Genomic DNA, 22,814 nt, shown 5'->3' with positions numbered 1-22,814 from the left:
CTCCATCCATGAGATGAAGAGATGGGACAAGATCAAAGGATCTCAGACTGTCTCCCAGGGCCATGGGGCGGGCAGGAGCCCCTCCCCAGGCTCAGCCAGCCCAGCTCCTCCTGGGTCTGCTTTACAGATCCAGTCTCCATGCACACACACACATGTACTGTGCACACACATACATACATACATTGTGCGCACATAAACACATGTACTGCATGCACACACACACACAGACGTCCACACAGGCACACACAGGAAGTTCTCTTGTTGAGAGATCCCCGTTGGTAACAGGCAGTGGACCGATGGTTCCTCAGCGCCCCTCTGACCCCTGCCCCTGCATCCTGAAGGCCATTTTCCTGTCAACAAGTGATGGCATCACACGAATGCAAAGACAGGCAAAGTGGTTGGGAGTGGTCAATAAGAAATGCAGAATTCAGGGCGCGCCTCCCGAGGGACAGCTGATGGAGGAGCTGGGTTGAGAGTGGAGTTGTGGCAGGAGTCACTCTGCCAACAGCCTCTGCACGTCTGGCAGAGGTCCAGGGACACGGCCACACTCAGCCACCCAGGTCAGCGACTCAGGAGGGGCGGAGGAGGGTATGGGAAAGCCAGCGTCCAAGGAGGGAGCCAGGCTGGCTCTGCCTTCTAACTGTGCGGGCACCCCGCTGTTGCCTGGCAACCGAAGATGTTTTCTGTCAAAGATGCAGAGATGGGATCGGATGGGGCATTTGTTTTTTTCTGGGTCATTTACCAGCGTAGAAGTCATCAGCGTTGCCTGGCTACAAAGTCAGCCCTGGCCCCTGGGTGCCCCAACCCGCCCAGTGCCGGACCCCAGGAAACTCTGGGCATCCGGGTGGGTTGGTACAGCGTGCAGGGGACAGAGGAGGGACCCGAGTCAGCCTCCAGCCAGCACTGAGAGCTCCGGAGGTTGCTCAGCCTCTCAGTAGTGCTAGCCCCCCTCGCCCTTCCAGGCTGTCAAGTATCACATGAGGTGACCCAGGGCCGCGAGTGCTGCGAGAACCAGGCTCTTTGCTCCCTGCTCCCAGCTCTGGGCCTGCGCACCTCTCTTGGGGGTGTCCCAGTGTCCCTCCAGCAGGAGACAGGAGGACCAGCATTTTCAATAAACGGGCTGCACGGCTGCACTTCCTCTGCAGCTGGTGTTAATCCATTACCAGCGTATTTTGTAGGCGTCTCCTGGGTCAGCATGTGCACTTGGCTTTCTCTTTACAGCTCTGTGGTATTGCATAGTGTCAACACACCCACATTCGTTTTCATGCTTCTGTGTGTTTCTCTTCCACCAGGGATGTGCATTTCAGGTCTTCAGGCATGTCTTTCTGCAGCCTAGGGAATTTTCTTCTAGCATATCTTTGACTTCTGTTTCTATTTTCATAACAAAGACCTGGCATTGACTGTTTCCACTCATCAGGAACTGTTCCGAGTGTCTTAGGCGTGTATTTTATTTACTCCTCACAACAAGTCTGAAGGACAGTTATTTTTCTGTCTCTTTACTGAGGAGAGCTTAGGCACAGAGAGGCAAGTAACCTGCCTGAGGCCACACAGCCAGCAGGGCTGGAATGGAGTCTGGCGCCGCTCCCTCTCAGCCAGGATGCCGTGAGGCTGTGTCTTGATGAGCAGGCAGGGGCTCCTCCCTGGTTCCTCTCTCTCTGCCCCCAGAGCTGGCCCCTTCTCTTCCTCCCCGTCGACCTTTGCTTACCCCTCTGAGGGCATCCCCACGGTGGATCTTCCATCCTCTTGCTCTCCTTTTTAGCACTGATGTCGTCTTTTAATCCTCTCGTGTTTATCTTCCGGGGTAGTCTGCACTCCCAGCAGTGTTCCACCCTTGAGCTTTCCGGCTCTGCAGAGGGGCCCTCCTGCCTGCCCCACATCAGTGGGTGCATCTGCTGAATGGGATCCACATTTACAACCGCACCATCCTGTCCGCCCTGGCCTGGCTTCTTCCTATCTGCCCCCTCACCCTCTATGGGGACTCCATTCTATGAGTGTCCTGGGATGACGGTAACAGGTCACCACCAACTTGAAACACCAGGAAGTTATTCTCTCACTGTCCTGGAGTCCGGAAGTCCAGTCCAGCATTCCTTCTCTCTCCTAAGGCTCCAGGGGAGGTCCTTCCTGCTCTCCCAGCTGTTGGCGGCTCCCTGGCTACGGCCACCCCCTCAGTCGTTGCCCCCATCTTCACCTGACCTCCTCCTCTGTGTCCCCTCCTCCTCCTAAAAGGACACTGGTCCTTGGTTTTAAGACCCACCTAAACCTAAGGTGATTCCTCCAAGACCCTTAACTAGTAATAATTATGTTTGCTAAGAACTTACTTGCGAGTAAGGTCATGTCTGAGGTTACAGGTATTGGCATAAATTTGAGGGCCCGGCCCGGCCCCTGCTCCACCCTCTCTAGCTCCTCCTCAAGTGCTTTCCCAGAAGCACCAGCTCTGACGGATTGAGGAGGATGGGAGGAAGGAGGACACTGAGGACACCTCCCTGCAGGTGACACGGGCGGGCTGCCTGGGGCAGGGCCCCCGAGCGGGAGCCAAGGGTCCCTGTCTGTTTTCCGGGGTCTCTGCTTCCCGAGGCGCTGCACCAGCGGCATCCCCCACCACCACCCCATCCCTCTCGCGTCTCCCCAGGTGGGTCTGCATCTCGTCTGCCCCCAGATGCCCTCAGGGTCGGGACGGGACACACCTGAGTCCCACCTGGTGTCTTTACAAACAGGATGTGGGCTGCCTTCACCCGCCCTAGTGCTCATCGCCCTGGAGGGCGGGCTGGCTCCTGTGTCCCCCGCTGAGCGCACAGGAGAGTCTGAGCAGCAGGAAGGAAGGGCTCCGGAGCGGCCTCGGGAGGGCTTCCTGGGTGGGGCTCACCTGCTTTCCCAGAAGCAGCGTTTACGAACCCCTCCTGCCTGCCAGGTCTGTGCTGGTTCCTCTGCTCAAGCACCCCCGCTGGCCACTCCAGCTTAGGGGGAGGAGATGGATCCCATGACATGGAGCCGCTTCCCAGGGTCACACAGGCAGCAACGGGGGACCTGAGACGGAAGCCCATGCCCCTGGCACACGTGAGCTCCTGGCACACGTGAGCACCGGAGGCCAGGTGGCGCCCCCACCTTCGGTCACAGAAACCCGGAGGCGGAGGACGGGGTGGAGCAGTACTGGCCTGGCCATGCCCCCGGCAGCCACCTTGCCTTCACTGCCACCCCCCCCTCCCCACAGCAGCCTGCCTTGGAATCAGGTCCCCAAGGTGAGAACAGAGAGACAGAGGGAGCAAGCACCCCAGGGCCGATCCCAGGCTCTGGACCGTGGCTCCCGTTTCAGGCCCAGGGGCTTGGGGGCGATTGGCACAGCTCACAGCCAAGACCAGCATCTTGGGAACAAAGCAGCTTCCACTCCGGTGGCCTGGGGTGGCGAGGACAGCTTGAGGCAGAGTTGCAGTGCCTGGCCACCGGGATGAGCTGAGACTCTGCCCCTGCCCCCCGAGTGGGGAGACAAAGCCACCGCTTTCCAGGCCCTTGAGGGCATGAATGGTGGGAGGGGTGTCCCCCCAGGCCACCACACCTGGTGCCTCCTGGCCCACCTTCCCTGACGGGTCTGGGCCACCTCTGAGGAGACCCTGCGAGTCAAACACACCAACCAGAGTTGTCCATCCTGCTTGTGCACAGTTTAAATCCTCACAAAGAAATGATCTACTTACTCATCGCTGCAGGAGCTGTGCAGAGGTCAGTGAGCAGCCATGCGCAAAGAGGGAGCTTCCGGCCTGTCCCAGGACCCTGTTCCTCCCGCCGAGGAACTGCCGCGCGGCCAGTTCCCACACGCACACCCAGCCACCCAGGCCGAGAGGAGCCGCAAGGGTGCCAGAGCCAGGGGCTGAGGGTGGCATGGTCTCTCTGAGCTCCAAGACGGGCTGATCAACACTGCCTGTGGCCCCAGGCTGGCGTGAGGGTGGCAGGGGGCACAGCCAGGGTTCTGACGCATGCCCACCCCCGTCTCAGCCCTGTCTGCGGCCGCCCCCCACCCCGGTGTCCCCTGAGGGGTCCACACCACTCACCTGGAGCGCTGAGCCCTGGAGGGTGGCCGGGTCTGGAGCATGGGTGGCCCCAGGTACAGCTCTGTGCTCTGCCCACCTAAGAGCCTGTCCGCTGCAGTCTGCCAGGCCCGTGGTCAGTGACACTGAGGGTCCCTGCTGCCAGGCCAGCAGGAGGGGCAGGCCGAGCACGGACACTCACGTAATCACACAGTGCCAGACGTTCAGGGCACCCTGAGCAGTGTGCTGGGGGCTCTGGTCTCTGGGGTGTCCATCGGAGAAGGGGGTGGAGGGCGATGATTCAGGGTCACTAGGGAAGAAGGGGAAGGTGTTAAATGCAAGCCTGAGGCAGGGAGTGAAGAGTGGGTGCAAACAGGACGGGGGTGGGGGAACCCCCAAGATGAGGGGCTGCAGCCCAGGACGCCCAGAAGCCCTGTTCCTGTTCATGCTCCTTGTCCTACTCGGACCCCCAGGTCTGTCTCAGCAGCTGTTTGCAGACCAGCCAGTAGGGCAGCTTTTCCCAAACTGAGTCCCACAGATCACATGCCACAAGGCGCTTCCTGACAATGTTTCCGTGGAGAAACTACTTCCTGAAACCTACAAGCTCCACCCCTTCTGGGAGAATCCCAGGGCACATTAACTTCTCAAAAGCACTGGTAAGTCCTGCAGTGAAGGGGCCACCTCGCCTGCCTACTCACGCTGCCTCGGAGCCTCCTCAGAGCCTGGGCCCCATACACGAGGGGCCTCGGGCCATAGGGGGCTGAGGAACCCCCACTGACAATCAGAGTCCGGACCTTTCCTCTCGAGACTTGCAGACTAGAATTGTGAGCCCCTAAGACGTGGGAGCCAGTGCTTTTCTGCTTCACTGGGCAGAAAATAGTGCATTAAAGCGCCACTTCCAGCTCCTCTTACTCCGCTCAGGGGCAGCCCGTTTGGGGATCACCCCCCGGGCCCTGTCTTCTGAGCTCTGGGGGTGCCGAGTGATGGGAGTTGGGAGCCCGCGGGGGGCACACCTCGAGATCCGCGTCCCCCAGCTCACAGGTGATGACCTGAGAGCCCAGATGATCTCTGGGGTGGGGGGGGCCGGAGTTCTGCGAGGCGGGCCAGCTGTCAGCGCGAGGGCTCCTGTCCGACTTGGGAAGAGGAGAGGACACAGCCTTGCTCTAGGGGCTCACGGTCCAACACACAAGGCACCACGAGGGGCGCGGGACCCCAGGCAGGAGCAGAGGGAACGGACAGGCTCCCTCCGGGGCAGAGATTCCGGAAGAGGCGGTGCAGGTGACCCTCAGCGCCAGACCCACATGGGCCCAGCGCCACGTCCACTCCGTGCCCGAGAGCTCCGACCCCCGCCGCAGGGCTTGGTAGAGCCCTGCGCGCACAACACCCCCGCCCTGGGGAGGCAGCCTGAGGGCTGAGCCAGGGCCCCGGCTAGACCCCCGGGGGGTGGGCAGACCCCTGAGTGTCCAAAGTGCCCGGGGCTGTCCTGGGCGTCCCTGACTCCCAGTGCTGTCCCTCACCATCGGTCCCCCCTCCCCACAGGGTGCAGCTCACGGGGGGGCGGGATCCCTCTCCCTGGGGGCCCCCCGATACTTCTCATAAAGCGCTCCCAGCGCAGCGGGTCACCAGCGCCCTGGGCTCGGCCCGCAGCACAGTCCCTCCAGGCTCGAGCAGCCCCACCACTTCCCATGGGGCCGCCCACCCAGAGGGGCTCACACGGGGGCTTCACACCCCTCTGAGCGCTCCGGCCCCTGAGACCAGGTTGTGGGGGAGGGGGTGGCTGGGTCCGCTGGACTCAGGTGAGCTCGCAGGGTGCTTCTCCTTCTCGCCTGACGCTTGGCTGTTACGTCTCCCCTGGCTTCGTTCACAAAGTGACCTAAAGCAGCTTACAAACTCCAGATCTCTAAAAATGGATCGACTTCTCCCCGCTTCCCCTTCCCCCACCTCCCTGCCTCTGGCAACCACCATTCTACCCTCCAGTTCTGAGTTCAGGGTTTTTTAGATTCCATATGTAAGTGAGATCACACAATGTTTCTTTCTGTATGTGGCTTGTCTCACAGGCTTCCCTGATAACTCAGTTGGTAAAGAATCCACCTGCAATGCAGGAGACCCTGGTTCGATTCCTGGGTTGGGAAGATCCCCTGGAGAAGGGATAGGCTACCCACTCCAGTATTCTTGGGCTTCCCTTGTGGCTCAGCTGGTAAAGAATCCACCTGCAATGCAGGAGACCCTAGTTCGATCCCTGGATTGGGAAGATCCCCTGGAGAAGGGAAAGGCTACCCATTCCAGTATTCTGGTCTGGAGAATTCCATGGACTGTATAGTCCATGGGGTTGCAAAGAGTCGGACATGACTGAGAGACTTTCACTTATCTTACTTAGCACGACATCCCCCAAGTTCATCCATGATGTTGAAAACAGCAGGACTTCCTGCTTTTTCTTGTTTAAGGCTGAATAATATTCCACTGTGTATGCACAGCATCTCTTCATCCAGCTGTCCATCAATGGACACAGGTAGTTTCCACATCCTGGCTATTGTGAATAATTCTGCCCTAAGTATTAGGATGTAGACGTCTCTTCAAAACTGATTCAAAAAATGAATCTCAAGAAATGATTTCATTTCTCTCTGATAAATACCCCAAACTGGGGCAGCTGGATCGTATGGCAGTTCTGTTTTTAATTTTCTTTCCATCCTGTCTTCCAAAGTGGCTGCACTAGTTTACATTCAGTCCAACAGTGCATTGGTCAAGGATAGCAAGCTTCTGTGATGAGTATGAATGTCCTAGAGATCTATCAAGCAGAGTGGTGACCTAGTTATAACACAGCACCATGTACTGGCAATTTCCTGAGAGACTAGACCCACCACACACGGAAGGTTAACTATGTGAGGAGGTGGATGAGTTCGTTAGCGTGACTGGGAGATCATTTCCCAGCGTGTGGATGCACCAAAGCACCGTGTTATGCACCTTGCAAGAGTGCCCAGCTGTGTCTGACTCTCTGTGACCACACAGACTGTCGCCCACCAGGCTGCTCTGTCCATGGGAGTCTCCAGGCAAGAACACTGGGAAGAAAGTCAAGAGAAAGTGAAAGTCGCTCAGTCGTGTCTGACTCTTTGCAACCCTGTGGACCATACAGTCCATGGAATTCTCCAGGCCAGAATACTGGAGTGGGTAGCCTTTCCCTTCTCCAGGGGGATCTTCCTGACCCAGGATCAAACCCAGGTCTCCCGCATTGCAGGCAGATTCTTTACCAGCTGAGCCACAAGGGAAGCCCAAGAATACTGGAGTGGGTAGCCTATCCCTTCTCCAGGGGATCTTCCCAACCCAGGAATCGAACCAGGGTCTCCTGCATTGCAGGCAGGCAGATTTTTTTTTTTTTTTTTTTTTTTACCAACTGAGCTACCAGGGAAGCTCAAGAGTGGGTTGCCATTTCCTCCTCCAGGGGATCTTCTCAACCCACGGATGGAACCCATGTGTCCTGTTCTCCTGCATTGGCAGGCGGGTTTTTTATCACGGAGTCACCTGGGGAGCCACACCAGACATACAGTTTTTATTTTTAAAAAGAAGACCAAATTTGCCTAAGGATACCCTGTCACAGGACCACCGGGCACCAGCCAGGCCTGGCAGTGGTCGGGGGCCCCAGGGACACACAGACTCAGGGACACTCTCTCCCTCACAGAGCCAGCCCCAACCGCGGCCACGGGCCACAGTCACAGACAGCGCGGGTGCGGGGTGGCTGGCTGGCTGGAGCCCCCTTCCCCTCATCCCCACCCCCAGCTCCCTGACCCCTCGGCCTCTGTGCTTGTCCACAGGGCATCGAGCCCTGGAGTTTGGAGACCTTTGTTCCACTTGTGACACCGAGTGTCTCATCCACGTGACTCTGGACTTGCAAAGGGCAGAGTGACCACACGGGGCAGGGAGCAGGCAGGAAATCATTCATATGGAGGTTGCAGTGTCAGTGACGATGACGGGGGATGGCCTGGCGACGGTGTCCCCAGTGACGAGGGAGGAATCCTCAGGCGTGAACGTCCAGCTTGAAGGGTGGGACCCACAGGGCCACTCCCCCCGGCAGCAGAGATGCCCACTCCAGCCCGGGTTCTCCCTCCAGAACTCAGTCAGATGGTCTTGAGGCTTCCTCTGACTCCCCCAGGCCCTAACCTCATGGCTCAAGGTGCACAAACAGGAGCTGGTGGAAGGTGAACCTGAGTGTTGAGGGGTGGCCCCCCATCCACAGGTTCATTTCTACCCTTGTCTCCTTGCTCCTAGGGAGAGGGCCTCACTTCTCTCAGGGTCATTCCAGAAGGAGGCAGAACCTTCCTGCAGCCTGAGCGGCACCTCCGGGCCTTTCCAGGTGGCTGGTCCACCTCTCGGCAGTGAGTCTGGGGTCTGGAGCCCAGACAGGGTGTCGCGTCCAGACTCTCGAGTGTGCTGCCCCTGCAGGAGACCTCAGAGTCTCTGAGCCGCACCTGTCCCTCTCGTGGCCTCCACCTCCAGCACCGGCGAGCCCATCTCTGCACATAAAAGCCAGCGAATCACTCTCGAAGGAGCTGCCTCCGCCCTCCGCCTTCTCCCCTAAGAGGACAAGGAAGATCCTGGGCCCCAGCCTGATAAGAATCCTCCCGGCATATATCACAGTCAAAAGCTATTAAAGATTTAGCATAACACAGACGAGAGCCCATCTCCGGGGGCTACAGGGAGCAGCATCTTAAATAAAACCACCGTAGATCTTTCCTCTTGACAACAAGGCAGGCGGTGTGCGGCACGCAGAATCGATCCCTCCTCCCACTCAGATGGGCCCTGATTATTCCCTTAGAAGATGTCAGATCCTGGGCAGCAAGACATAAACCCCTGACATTGTCTTCAGAGGGTTTTTGCAGATGGTTACAAATGGAAGGCAGGCAGGGAAACAAGAGGGCCTGTGGTTTTGGACCACACGAGCCCATTCTTGGCGCTTTCTGATCTTCACCTTCTGGGTTGGGGGACACGGCCACCCAGGAGCCAGCCCCATCCTCACCTGCCCTAGAGGCCCCCGCCTCTGCCTCCAGGCTGCACACCACGCAGCTCCAGTCTGTGCGTCACGAAGGTCAGCTCGGGGGTAAACTGAGGACGATCAGACACCCATCAACAGGTAACTGGGCACCTGAAAATGGACACGAGGAGCAGCAATTGAAATGGGCTTCCAGGTGGCACAGTGGTAAAGAACCCGCCTGCCAGTGCAGGAGACGTGAGACTCGGATTCAACCCCTGGGTTGGGAAGATCCCCTGGAGGAGGGCGTGGCAGCCCACTCCAGTACTCTTGCCTGGAGAATCCCACGGACAGAGGAGCCTGGTGGGCTACAGCCCATGGGGTCGCAAAGAGTCAGACATGATTGAAGCGACTTAGCACAATTGAAATGGGGTCCCAGGAATCCCACCCCCCACCCCAGGTAGCACTTGAAGCCAGATGTGAAAGGAGCTGGTCCTCTGCAGGATGCTCACGTTCCCCTGCTCTCCCAGCAGTCCCGGGGAGAAGCTGCTCAGAAGAGCCAGCTCCGTGGCCTGGAGGCGGGCGGGGGGAGGAGTGCATCCTCCAGACTCACTCTGAGTGGTCTCTGACCCCGCGCCTTGGGGGCATCTCCCTCTGCCTCCTGCTGGGCACAGAAACTGCTCCCAGGCCGGTGAGGATCCCAGGCCGGCTCAGGGGGCAAGGAGGGGAGCCTGCCACTGCTAAGTTCATCACCCCACTTCTCCACAGCACCCTGTGTCCGCGGCTCAGGGGTCCGCATCCAGGGCTCAGGGGTCTGCGTGGCGCTCTAGGCTTGGCAGGAGTTTACGAGGGTGGCACCCAGCAGGCAGGCCCCACCCCCTCGGCCCCCGACTCCTGGACGAAGTCCGTGCTAAAGCCTTTCCACCTTCACCTGGAATGGCATCCCACACCCTCGCTGCACATTGCAAACCGCTTTAAATTCCCAAACCCTGAGACAAGGACAGAGTTCCAGGGCTGGGAGCCCGGGCCCGGTGCTCCACGTGGCAGCAGCCCCACGGAGGGCGTGCCCGCTCCCCGCTGGACCCCCGGCAGCCTCAGCACTAGAACCAGCCAGTCACCTGGAAGCCAGCGAGTCCATCCAGCCCAGGGAGCCTCATTCCAAAAATGGAAGGATGGAGGGAATTTCGTTAATCCGCAACAGTTTTAAGAGCTGAAGTAACAGGTTCTCAGATTTCAAGGCGTCTGCCCACCACCCTGAATGTGAATCTGGAGTCCTGGGCTTCACGAGGTTCTCGAGGTTCTCTGGACTAGGATGAGGGGGCTGGCACTCCACTTCCCCTGCCCGAGCCCAGAGTCAGTGGAACGGCGGGGTGGGGGGGTGTGAGGGGGGTGGGATGGGGGAAGGGTGGTGCGGGGGGTGGGGGGAGGGCGCCTGGCACCGGACCACAAAGAAGAGTCAGAAGAAGTTTCCAGAATCAGCTGCTTCCTACTCTGCCCTCTCAGTGATGGGGCTGGTGCCACCAGGGCCCAGCGTCCTGGGGTGGGAAGGCAAGGAGGCGGTCTGCCTGCCAGGGGTCCCCCAGAGTCCAGCCAGCCTGGAAGCAGGACGTTTGCCTCCCAGAAACCAAGGGCACAGCTTCAGGGCAGGGAGTCGGTAGACCCATCCCTGAGGGCCCAGGAACACCAATGTATAGCCATCTCCTTGGCTGGTAACCCCGTCTTCCTGCAGGCCCCCAACACATGCACACATGCACACACACACACACACACACACACACCCTCTCCAGCCGCCTGTGGAGACTCTGCTCTTCCAGCGGGCAGGGTCACTGTGCAAACGTAATCACCCCTGTGTTGACGGATCCTGTGCATCGGCTTGGCCAGGCCATGGTGCCCAGATGTGTGGTCACACAGAAAACGCTGCGGTCCTGAGAGAAGTAATTCTGCCTTAAGGCTGCTGCATCGACATGCAGGGTGGCAGAGCATGAGATGGTTGGATGGCATCACCGACTCAAAAGACATGAACTTGAGTAAACTCTGGGCGATAGTGGAGGACAGGGAAACCTGGCGGGCTGCAGTCCATGGGATCGCAGCGTTGGACACAAGTTGAGCAACGGAACAACAACAGGCAACATGCATGCAGATTTCAGGGGTGTGTGTGTGTGTGTGTGTGTGTGTGTACACGTGCTGTTGGTTCTCCTTCTCGGGAGAGACCTGGACTGATATAATCCCTTGTTGTTGCTGTTGTTCAGTCGCCAAGTTGTGTCTGACTCTTTGTGACTCCATGGACTGCAGCACGCCAGGCTTCCCTGTCCTTCACTATCTCCCGGAGTTTGCTCAAACTCATGTCCATGGAGTTGATGATGCCATCCAACCATCTCATCCTCTGCTTCCACATTTTCCCCTTTTCTTTGCCAAGAAGTGATGGGACATAGCCCCTTGATGCAGGGTTACTGGAGAAGATTTAGACATGGAGAAGTAAAAGTGCAGACACTAGGGCTAGCAGTGCTACACAGCTCCCACTGTTCCTGCAGGGGCCGGGTCTGCATAAGCCCTGAGTGCCAAGGAGAGGAGATGAGGGCGGCAGGGAGGGGGTTGTGAGCCTTCAGGGCGGCAGCGCTGGCCCCAGCTCCATCGTCCCCCCAGAACGAATGCACCGTGTCTTCCTGGATCCCAGAGCTCATCCCCTCCGGAACCTCTGAACCCCCGTGGGGATTTTGTGGGGACTCCCTTGCTGGGGCCCTCTTGGCCCAAACCAGTCCCAGCCCATCCCCTGCAGAAGCTCACACAGTCACATCACAGCCACGCATCCCTGCACTGGTTCAGCAGCCCGGCGCCTCGCCTCCGTGGGCAGAACTCCCTCCGCCCTCTGCAACAGCCCTGGGTGCGCTGCCCAGGTGCCCGTCTAAGGCAGAGCTGCAAGGCACATCGCCGTCCACTGCCAGCCCCTCCGGGGTGGCCCCAGCTGCAGCAGCCCTCTCACCGGTGCCTGGCCTTCCTGGGACCGCCAGTGCCCACCAGTGGAGGGTAAGGACCTGGCACCTGGGCCATCCCAGCCCAGCCGTTCTTCCCCGCAGCCCCCAGCGGGCTCCTGAGGCTGTCCCGCTTCCATCACAGCTGGGCCCCCGCTCCTGCCTGCTCCAGCTTCTCCCCCACCCCGGGGGTCAGCCCTCAGCATGCGTCCTGCAAGCCAAGCTCCATCCCTCTGCCTGCAGGGGACCCAAGCTGCATGGCCTCAGGCACTACCGCACGCTCATCCCTGGTCACCAGAGGCACACTAGAGGCACCGAAGTTCTTCAGGAGGAAGGTGCCACGCGGGCCCCTACTCACACAGAGCCCCCGCCCCCGGCCCGCCTCCACGGTAGGCTCTTCCCGCGAAGATCCGAGAGGTCTCAGGGTCCCTCTCACTGGGCAGCCCCTCCAACCCCTCAGAGCTTACGGGAGAAGGAGACAAAGTCTGCATGCCCCCAGGATCATGTGTTGAGGCCCTAACACCCACTCCACAAGTACAGGTCCCCACTGAACCCAGCCATGAAGGTGCCCACTCTGGGCGGAACATCCCAAACCCTGGGTCTGCTCTGTGGAGGAAGACACATCCTCTCAGCATCTGGCAGCACAGCCTTGGGAGGAAGGATTGAACCACTCACCTCTGCGGCTTCTGAGACCTTCAGGATAAACCCATAAAACTGCAAACAGGACTTCTGCTTCTGGCCTGAAGCAACTTAAAGAAAAAGAAAGCAAACAGGTAAGCCATAGCAACCACAGTTCTCAAGACCCTGGACAGCAGGCAGAAAGGACAATGATCATGAGATGGGGACAAGTGATGAGAGGCCTGAGGTTGGCTTGAGGCATGGAATCGGGGAGACACAGTCAGAGCCTGGCGGCTGCCCTTGATTTAGATGCTGAGGGCCAGGCAGGAACAAGCCTCCAGGCTCATGTCGGAGCACTGGAGGAGAGGGATCTATAAAGGCCGACAGCTCTGGAGGTCTTCAGAGGCCCCTTGAGCATTCAGGTGAAGACCCATAGTTGCATATGTGTGAGGCAACTGCCCAAAACTGGAGGAAGAGCCACCTGAAAGGATCAGAGGGCAGAGCGCCTGACACTCAGTCACAGGCGGGAGGCGCTCCCATCCCCGCCAACCAGCGTGGAGACCAGCGTGAGGTCACCGCCGCAGGGCGTCAGGTCCGTGCTCAGACGCGCTGTCTCTGGACTAGGGCAACTCTGGGCTGAGCGGTGCTCTAGTCCCACCTGCCCAGGTCCATGAACAAGACACAAAAGGTCAAAGCGCTGCCAGTAAACCCCACCGTGGCCCTGCACACGGCCAGGAGTGCTCCTGGGAACACAAACACACCCAGCACCCGAAAGGTGAACACACAATGTCCAACATCCAATCAAAAATTACCAGACATGCAAAGAAGCAGGAAAATGTGACCCACAGTGAGGAGAAAAATCATTTGAGACCAATCCAGAAAATAGCACAAATAATCCAATCAGCTATTAATAGTTGGGGACAACAATAGACTTATTATAACTGCTCAACAAGCTAGAGGAAAGATCACAACTAAAGAAATAACCAGTGAACTTTAAGAGACTAAAAAAAATCACAATATCTAAAATGAAAAATACTCTGGATGGTATTAACAGCAGATTAGATGCTGCAGAGGAACAGATCAGTGAACTTGAAACACAGCAATAGGAACTTACCAAAATGAAACGCTGAAAAAGACTTGGGAAAAAAAATGAACAGCATATCAGAGAGCTGTGAGACCTCTGGCCTCAATGTCCAGGACAGGCTCTGTTCCCCTGCACCCTCCCTGGGAAGCTGCCCAGAGACAAGGATGGTCCCCAGCACAGAGAACTTTAAAACACGGAGGAAAGGGATGTCTGCAGACCCAGGGGTAGGTCAGCCAAAGCACGGAGGTGTGGTCACAGTCGCTCAGCTGCTCTCAGAGCTGGAACCCCACTGAACACAGGCGTGCCTCCATGTGCAAAGCATACATGCCCACACATGTATACACGCGCCCTCATGGACACATACACGCACACTGCACTTGTCCACTCCTGCATGGAGTGTGGAAGACAAAGACCCCCAGGTGAAATCAGGGGGCTGTGTTCCTGACGTCTGGCTCCCGGAGGTGCTAACAAACTCAAGGCCCAATCACACCGACCCCTGGGAAGAGCCCTCACAGAGAGATGGCCAGAGAGTGAAATGGACCCCAGTGGTTCGTTGGCCAAGGCGACAAACACCCTTAGCAGCCTGGGAGACCAGAGAGAGGCCCCACCCACTTTCAGCCCAGGAGATGCCTTGATGCGTGGGGCCAGGGGCACTGCAGTGAGCATCCCTCAGGGAACCAGAAAATGTCCTGCGTAGGGGTGGGGGGGTCAGACGAGGGAGGAGCCAGGCAGAGGTAGAACAGAGAAGCAGGTACGGATGAGGCTGGGGGAGGGGCCTCTGTGATTCCATTTAGGAAAGAAAACAGTTTCTCACACATACGTGCATACACACACACACACACACACCACACCACACACGTCCCTGGAAGAGAGGTACCACACAGCACGGTTTCCCCGTTATCACTGCTCGGAATCAAACTTAACACCATGCCCTGGAACAAAAATAGAATTCATTTCAAATCTCATTTCAAGAGAAACACAATGTAAATAAAGAAATGATTTGCTAATTAAATCCTCTTTAAATTTAGTATACGATTAAACAGAAGCTTATGGAATCTGCGAGTTGGCACAAGGCAAGATTCTTTTTTCCCAAAAAATGTTAATTTAGAAGTGGACTGATTTAGCCCCGACGTGATACTGCTCTTCTAAGCACCATGATCGGGAGATTCCACACGAAGCCTGGAGTGCGAGTTTATTCCTGGAGAACATCTGCCTCTCCAGGAGGAGCAGGAAGCCAGGCAGGCGACGGCCGACCCTTAGCCACGACCTGGAGCGTGGGGCCCACAGAGAAACCCACAGAGGGCGGGTGCGGGGCTCCTCCTCTGCGGGGCTGGTCCCCCACCCCGTGCGGCAGCGGCATCTCTGCCCAAGGGTTCTGAATGGAGGAGCGTCACCACGGCACAGCCCCCTCCTGGGCCCCCGGCCCTCGCTCCCCAGCCGCCCCCTGACTGCTTGGGGGCGTAACTGCCTGCTGGGCGCTTTCCAGTTCCCACCCTAGCTCCTCACCTCCCAGCCTTTGCCCCACCCCTTCCTGCCCCCGCCTGCCCGGCTCACCCACTCCCAATTCCCTAGGCCAGTCATCCAGCACAGGGCCGGCAAAGACAGACATGTGTGTGCACAGGCATGCCTGTGTGCTGTGCCCTGGGAGCATGTGTGCATGTGTCTGTATACGTCATGCGTGCTCAGGTGCCTGTTAATGAACACACATGGACATGTGCACATGTGTGAGTGTTTTAGCGAACATTTTAATCACATATATAAATTAAAGATAAAGCCACATGCATTTTTCAAGGATGCAATCTAAATTTTAAAATTATTTATTAAAATGAATGGCAGATGCAACTTATGATACAAATTGAAATTTTACATCAAAGTTATTTCAACAAAGTTGATTATTATTTAATTTTCTGGCAAGTAAGTCACTACTTGGAAATGAAATTTTGTTGTGCAGGAACCGCTTGCTCTCACACAGTCTGAGAAGGAAGCTTGGCCCTTTAATTTGTCTTCTTTTACTGAAGCACTTATGCCGCCTGACCCTCCTGGCCCGCACATCTGCACCCAGGTCCCACCCCACCGTCAGCGGCACGCAGACCACACGGCCGGACACGGCCCCTCCTGTTCCCAGGACGAGGGCGTTCCTCTGGGGCCTGGTGGCTGAGTGTGTGCTCTCATACCCCGGGTGTGAGTGTGTGAGCATGCAGCAGTGTGTGTCCATGAAGGGGCCTCACCACAGCGCAGAGTCCAGGGTAAGCGCCCTGGTGGCTGAGTCCAAGGGCAGTAACCTAAGTGTGCACCATGCACACACACACGTGAGGAAGTGTGTGTGCACCATGTGAAGGCATGCATGTGTGCATGGCGGGTGTGCACCAGAGTGTCCAGGCTACCCGCACATATGTGAGTACCACAGCTGTGTGTGTACACGTGTCACACAGACATGTGAGCCTGGGCGCGCACACAGGGTGTGCGTGTGTATGCACACGTACGCAGGGTTGCACACATGTGTCTGCACACGCCAGTATGCCCGTGGTACACACAGGAACGGTCACCAGACAGAACTGCTGGCACTCTGCCCCAGACGCGACCCCGTCCCCAGTGCGTTAGGACGCGTGCCCCGTGGGGCTTCCTCTCATAGTGCCCACTCCGTGTCTCAGACCCGGCCTGCACACAGGAACGGTCACCAGACAGAACTGCTGGCACTCTGCCCCAGACGCGACCCCGTCCCCAGTGCGTCAGGACGCGTGCCCCGTGGGTGCCCACTCCATGTCTCAGACCCACCTGCATCCTGGGAGTCTGAAGGCCTCTGCAAGGACTTGTCCTGACCCCTGGCTCCGCACGCCCTCCTTTGGGGTGGGGGTGGGGAGTCCCCTCCCCGCCCGCAGGGGTCCACAGGCCTGCCCGAGCCCCAGGACCCTCTGCCCCCCGCCCCCGGGGGCCCGTCGGCCTGCCCGAGCCCCAGGACCCTCTGCCCCCCGCCCCCGGGGGCCCGTCGGCCTGTCCGAGCCCCAAGACCCTCTGCTCCCCGCCCCCGGGGGTCCGCAGGCCTGCCTGAGCCCCAAGACCCTCTGCTCCCCGCCCCCGGGGGTCCGCAGGCCTGCCTGAGCCCCAGGACCCTCTGCTCCCCGCCCCCGGGGGTCCGCGGGCCTGCCTGAGCCCCAGGACCCTCTGCTCCCCGCCCCCGGGGGTCCGCGGGCCTGCCTGAGCCCCAGGACCCTCTGCTCCCCGCCCCCGGGGGTCCGCGGGCCTGCCTGAGCCCCAGGACCCTCTGCTCCCCGCCCCCGGGGGTCCGCAGGCCTGCCTGAGCCCCAAGACCCTCTGCTCCCCGCCCCCGGGGGTCCGTCGGCCTGTCCGAGCCCCAAGACCCTCTGCTCCCCGCCCCCGGGGGTCCGCAGGCCTGCCTGAGCCCCAGGACCCTCTGCTCCCCGCCCCCGGGGGTCCGCGGGCCTGCCTGAGCCCCAGGACCCTCTGCTCCCCGCCCCCGGGGGTCCGCGGGCCTGCCTGAGCCCCAGGACCCTTTTGTCCCCGCCCCTGGGGGTCCGCAGGCCTGCCTGAGCCCCAGGACCCTCTGCTCCCCGCCCCCGGGGGTCCGCGGGCCTGTCCGAGCCCCAGGACCCTTTTGTCCCCGCCCCCGGGGGTCCGCGGGCCTGCCTGAGCCCCAGGACCCTCTGCTCCCCGCCCCCGGGGGTCCGCGGGCCTGTCCGAGCCCCAGGACCCTTTTGTCCCCGCCCCCGGGGGTCCGCGGGCCTGCCTGAGCCCCAGGACCCTCTGCTCCCCGCCCCCGGGGGTCCGCGGGCCTGTCCGAGCCCCAGGACCCTTTTGTCCCCGCCCCCGGGGGCCCGCAGGCCTGGCTGAGCCCCAGGACCCTTTGCTCCCCGCCCCCTGGGGGTCCGCAGGCCTGCCCGAGCCCCAGGACCCTTTTCTCCTGTGCTGGCACTTTTAGTCTTGGGGGGATGCTGTGCTTTCTGTTTGGCTTTGTTTTTTAGCTTTTGGTAGTAGTTATTAATGTTTTTCATTTCCTCAAAAATTACAGCTGTTGGGATGTTAATGGAGTTAATTGTTACATTCAGCAGCTGGAGGGGCAATTTAGCACCTGCTGATAAGGACATGGGTTTGAAGTTGGAGAAAATGACCAGATTACCCAGTGTCATCGCGTCAGTCGGTGGCAAGTGGAAATTATGAAGGCAGGGCGTGTGGGGGGCGGCGGTGCTGGAGAGCCTGCTGGGCGTGTGGCACGTCCTGGCCGGCGGGCCGTGCGGGTCTGGCCCGGCATCCTCTTGTCTCCATGACAGGTCCTGAGAGTTTCAATCAGACCCATTCTGTAGAGCATATCTGCGTGTCGAGGGGTGGGAGTGAAGCCAGATCCAGCAGGGCTGCTGCAGGCCTGGGCGGCAGGCCAGCATGTCCTCGCGGAGCGTGGGGCTGGGGTGGGGGACAGTGGGCCGTCGGGGCAGAGCCCGCTGCCCTCCTGCATGCGGCCCTATCTCCCCACAGTCACGGGTCTGCAGGTTCAGCCTGTCGCTGGCTCGCCTCCCTGCTGGCGGAGACCGAGGCCGGGAGGAGAGGAGCCTCCTCCTTCGCCCTCTCTCCATCCCACCCTGAATTCTCAGGCTGAGCAGGGACGAGAGCAGCAGATCAGGAACCAGCACCGGGGAGCCTCGCCCGGAATCCCGTCTCCTTCGAGAAGCCGCAGCTTGTCCGAGGCTGCCTTCTCTTCCAGGAGTCACCGGTCTCTCTGCTCCCAGCAGCTTCCCTCCTGGGCCTTCAGACCACCCGTCCAGCGCCCCCCCCTCACCCCGGGGCTCCCGGGCTCTGGGATCTGGAGGTACTCCCTCCCTGCCTGGCACAGGTGGGGCACACCTGACCGGGCCAGATGCCGCCCCAGGCCCTGTGCCAACATCTCCGCTAGTCACCATCACAGCACCCCCAGGGGTCCTCACTGCACTCCGTGGGGCCGGGAGTGGACTCCCAAGGCCCTCAGGGGTGGATTCTGTGTCGGAACCTGCCTTCATCTCCTAGAGCTGTCATAACCAATGGCCACAAGTGGGGGGCTTAGAACAACAGGGATTTGTTGGCTCACGGTTCTCAAGGCCAGAACCCCGAGTGCAAAATGTGGTCAGGGCTGGTTCCTTTTAGAGAACTGCTCCCGTGGCTGTCTCCTAGCTCCTGGGGATGCCAGCAACCTCAGCTTGGAGACACATCACGTTCCAGGGGGGTGCTGGGGAGCTGGGGAATTCCCCTTGGACCGACAAAGAGAACACGGAAGCCTTGTCCCACGCGCCAGCTAAGGGGTCCGGGTCCAGCCCGCAGGCGGTATCCCCCTGGAAATGGCAGCCACCATGCTCCCCGGCCTGTATGATATGGTCTATGCAGACGGGTACCCCAGGACGGCCCACCCGAGGGGGAAGGGCAGTTGTGGAAACGAGGCCTCCGCCTCTGCTCCCCAGGGCGGCCCGCCCGGCCCCTCACAAGCAGGCTCCATTCCTCTCTCTGTCCCTCTGCGTGTCACACACACACACACAGAAGCCCGCTCAGACTTCAGGTAACCAGGAGGCGGGCTTCTCCTGGGAGAAGCAAGGTCTACCTTTCCAGAGCCAGAGGTGCAGTGGTTTGCTGGGGCGGCCCCCCACCAGCAAACACGGGAAACCCCATCTCTTCCCATGTCCACGGTGAGGGCCTCACCTGGACAGCGGGAAATCAGCCTCCCAGAAGTGTTTATACCCCAGAAATCGGCACAAGGCAGGAATAGCACAGCACAGGCGTGGTCCTCCCAGGACAGCCTGGTCACTCTGGGCAGCCGGGCTCAGTGTTAGCAGATGGATGGTCTTCCTGCTGTCTCAAGAAGCAAGAGCAGACGAAAATGAAACCGGGAAGCAGGCTTGTTTATTACCGAAGGCCGATAGTTCTATTTCTGTTTCCAGGTTGGTAGGCTCCGCCCTGAGCATGACTGTTTTTCTGGCTTAAGGTGCTGAGTACCTGAGCTTCGTGGCAGCTTCCGTGGACTCCCAGAGACCCCTCCGTGTCTGCGGCTGCATCTTTCAGCATCGCGGGCCACCAGGAGCGGGGTTTCTACCCGCAGCAGCTTTTCAACAATGACAGCTTTGTTTCAAACAGTGAAAAACAGAAGGCCAGTGTGTCTCTGGTTACACTCATTCTATTGTTTGCATGATGTAGGGTAAATATTTAAAATACAGCTTAGACACCTTCTGAGAACAAGCCGCCGAGTCTGCTGTGTGTGTGTGCATGTGTGTGTATGAAATATCACTAAATCTGTGCTTTCAGATATAGGTGCTCAGCACCCCGACAAAGACCAGACCTGCTTACGGGGCTTAACTGCGTACAAGTCTTCTCACAGAGTCTTCACCACGTGGTACCTCTTGTTTTTAAATAACAGCCCTCCAAATGTTGCATGTTAGCACCTCGTGGACATTGTCAGGAGCTGCTTCCTAAGTAAGACAGATCAAGGGACGCAGAGCTGGGAGGAAATCAAATCGCCTGGGCTAGGGCTCAGGCCACGTTTGATTTTCTGGGAAAATCAGATTCATTTCTATCTCTGAGGACTGGCAGGGCCTGGCCTAATGAGGAGCCTAAGCTTCTGAGACATAGAAAACCCTCCAAGTTTTGAGGCTTTTGCATCTCAACAGAGATTTTGGAAAGAAATCCAGCCTGTGCTGCCAGGAAGCAGAGGGTGTGGTAGGTCAGAGCCCCTTGGGCGGGGCTGGCCCCCTGCTCACTGGTTGTGTAGACTCGGTCAGGACACAGGCCTCTCCAGGACAGATCTGTGCACACTGGGCCACTCCAGCCTGACATGCCGTGAGTCCACCACCCTTGACTCCCTCCCCAGCTCCAGACCGAGGGGCAGCCAGGGGACCAGCAGGACTGGGTAAGGAGGGAGCAGTGAGCATTAACCGTACGTGTCAGCTCAACCGGGCCACGGGCACCCAGAGAGATGCCCAACCATGACTCTGGGCGTCTCCATGAGGGTCTGGGGTGACATTTACATCAGTAGACAGGAAAGCTGACTGTCCTCCCAGTCTGGCGAGCCTCACCCAACCAGTTGAAGGCCTAGATGGAACAAAAGGCTGACCCTCCCCAGAGGAGAGAGGCTTACTCCTGCTGACGGCCTTTCAGCTGGACAGCAGGCTTGTCTTGCCTTTGCACTCGAGCTGAAGCATCAGCTGGTCCAGGGTCTTGAATCTTTAGCCTTCAGACCGGAACTTATGCCACTGGCTCTCCTGGGTGTTCAGCCTGCAGACTACTGGTATGGAGACTTGGCCACCACAGCCACATGAGCTAATGCCTTACAATAAGTATCCTATAAGTTACCATATATCGTAAAATATATAGCTTCTTATATACAAGTGTGTGATAGGATATACGGGCTTCCTTGGTGGCTCAGTGGTAAAGAACCTGCCTGTCAGTGCAGGAGACACAGGAGATGCCAGTTTGACCCCTGAATTGGGAAGATGCCCTGGAGAAGGACATGGCAACCCACACCAGTGTTCTTGCCTGGAGAACCGCACAGACAGAGGTGCCTGGTGGGCTACAGTCCGTGTGGTCACAGACTTGTGACAGAGAGTCACGGCGTAGTGACTCAACAGCATACGTATATGTGTGTGTGTGTGGTGTGTATATACAGAAGGGGAAGGTGCAGGAAGGGCCCCACGGCCCAGCTCCCCCCGCACCCCCCACCAGCTTTACTCCTCTGCCTGGATCGTGACTCACACGGGTCCCACAAGAGCCATCTCTACACCGAAAGGATGGACCGCCAGCTCCTCGGGCAGAGAATAGACGAGAAGTGTGGGCTTCTGTGGGCTTCAGGGGTCAACCTGATCATGGGGTGCAGGGCTCCCCGGGGTCGTTCTGCCACCGCTCAGCATTGACCCAGAGCAAGCGACCTGGCCCCCGATCCCCGGGAGAGAAGAAGGGGCACCTCACTGAGCTGCCCTTCGGGGCCGACAAGCTATGTGTGAGCTGCCACGTCACCTGTGAATGACCCCGAAACATGTGGCGTGGGGACATCAGGAACAGGGACAGCAGGCCTTGGATCCACCCACCACCCCCTCCTCCCCCCACCAGCCTGCCCACCATGTGACTCGCCCAGAACGGGCCCACGTGGAGTTTCCCAGCAGAGCGCCTTGGAAACACAGCAGGACCCCACAGCCCAGCAGCCTGGGTCAGAGTCAGCCAGCATCCTCCCGCAAAGCTAATGCCCCGGTCCCAGGAGGGGGCAGGACAGGTCTCGGCTCCAGACAATGGAAGAGCAGAGATTCAATAGCAAAGTCCTCTTGGTCCAGGCTTCTGTGTTAAAGAAAGGACTCGTTACAAACAGCAGAACCTTCAAGTTAGACAGATGGGGGAAGAACTCTGAAATGTGCTTGTTTGCCTAATTTAGAATAATTGCAATCCACTACATTAGGGCATCAGGTTTTCAGCATCTTAGTGAGAAGCTTGGGGTGAGAAGGGGAGCGCTTTCTGGCAAATTAAGATGAAGCTGAAAAGGCCAGTTTCCTGGCTGGTACCCAGCGCCTGTCACTCTCCCTTCGTCTCCGTGGGGGCCGTACCCGGCTCCTCGTCACAGACAGCTGGCCGGTCCAGAGCCAACTGCTAGCAAGTCAGAGACGAGAACCCGGAGGGGGCAAGAAAGAGGAGCAGGCGGCCAGGCCCTCCTGGACCACACAGGCAAGCGCAGCCACCCCGGCCCCTCCGTCTGCCCCCCACGCCGGAATGTTCCGGAGATGTGCTGGCCTAACTGCCTTTGTGCCTTTATGCAACCGAGTCCAGCGCGGTTCCAGAACCTTCATGCTGATCTTGGCTCCCGGCCAGCCCCTGCCGGTTCACAGTCCTGTTCTGCCAAAGACTCAGGGAAGGAGACTTCTGCTGCTGAGACAGATTCAAGTGTCTCAGTTCCAATAGCCTCGTGCTTCAGATGGGGAAACTGAGTCCCGCACCTGTGCCCACAGGGAGGAAACTGGGCGAGACCGCCAGGCTGTCTCCATGGCTCTCACTGCCGTTTCTGCTCCCTGGACTTCCAGCCGAGCCCGGGGCCCTAGACCCAACCACCACCACTTGTCCCAGTTTTATCTGCACCAATTCCCACCAGATTTCTAGTAAGCAAACCGGTGCTATAGAAATAAACACCAAGACGGCACATCAAGCCACTCAACATTCCT

The 22,814-nt window shown here is 58.8% G+C and overlaps 1 protein-coding gene across 8 annotated transcripts; it reads right to left on the bottom strand.

Moving 5' to 3' along the window:
* Positions 1–7,545: 7,545 nt before the first annotated feature.
* LOC110152903 (collagen alpha-1(I) chain-like) lies at positions 7,546–20,752 on the bottom strand. 8 transcript variants are annotated; one of them, XR_011486319.1, is made up of 6 exons: positions 19,618–20,186; positions 19,324–19,473; positions 12,621–12,694; positions 10,755–10,901; positions 9,025–9,150; positions 7,546–8,582 (listed from the first exon to the last, which is right to left on the bottom strand). XR_011486319.1 is itself a non-coding variant. In XM_070463580.1 (5 exons), the coding sequence occupies exons 1-5, from the start codon at positions 19,674–19,676 to the stop codon at positions 9,095–9,097; spliced, it is 486 nt and encodes a 161-aa protein (XP_070319681.1). In that variant the 5' UTR covers positions 19,677–20,186; the 3' UTR covers positions 7,546–9,094. The 8 variants fall into 8 exon arrangements, 5 of the variants coding, with proteins under 5 accessions (XP_070319681.1, XP_070319682.1, XP_070319680.1 ...); XR_011486320.1 differs by having other exon boundaries at positions 7,546–8,521; XR_011486321.1 differs by lacking the exon at positions 10,755–10,901 and adding an exon at positions 17,783–17,973 and having other exon boundaries at positions 7,546–9,150; positions 19,618–20,179.
* Positions 20,753–22,814: the final 2,062 nt, after the last annotated feature.

The sequence above is a fragment of the Odocoileus virginianus genome, unplaced genomic scaffold (assembly GCF_023699985.2).
Source record: "Odocoileus virginianus isolate 20LAN1187 ecotype Illinois unplaced genomic scaffold, Ovbor_1.2 Unplaced_Contig_5, whole genome shotgun sequence".
Taxonomy (NCBI): domain Eukaryota; kingdom Metazoa; phylum Chordata; class Mammalia; order Artiodactyla; family Cervidae; genus Odocoileus; species Odocoileus virginianus.
Note: the sequence above shows the minus strand (reverse complement) of the source record. Positions and strands in the feature narration are given on the sequence as shown.

Excerpts from the sequence above, each read along its gene's own strand:
- LOC110152903 (XM_070463579.1), bottom strand. The coding sequence starts at position 17,792 with ATGACACTGGGTAATCTGGTCATTTTCTCCAACTTCAAACCCATGTCC.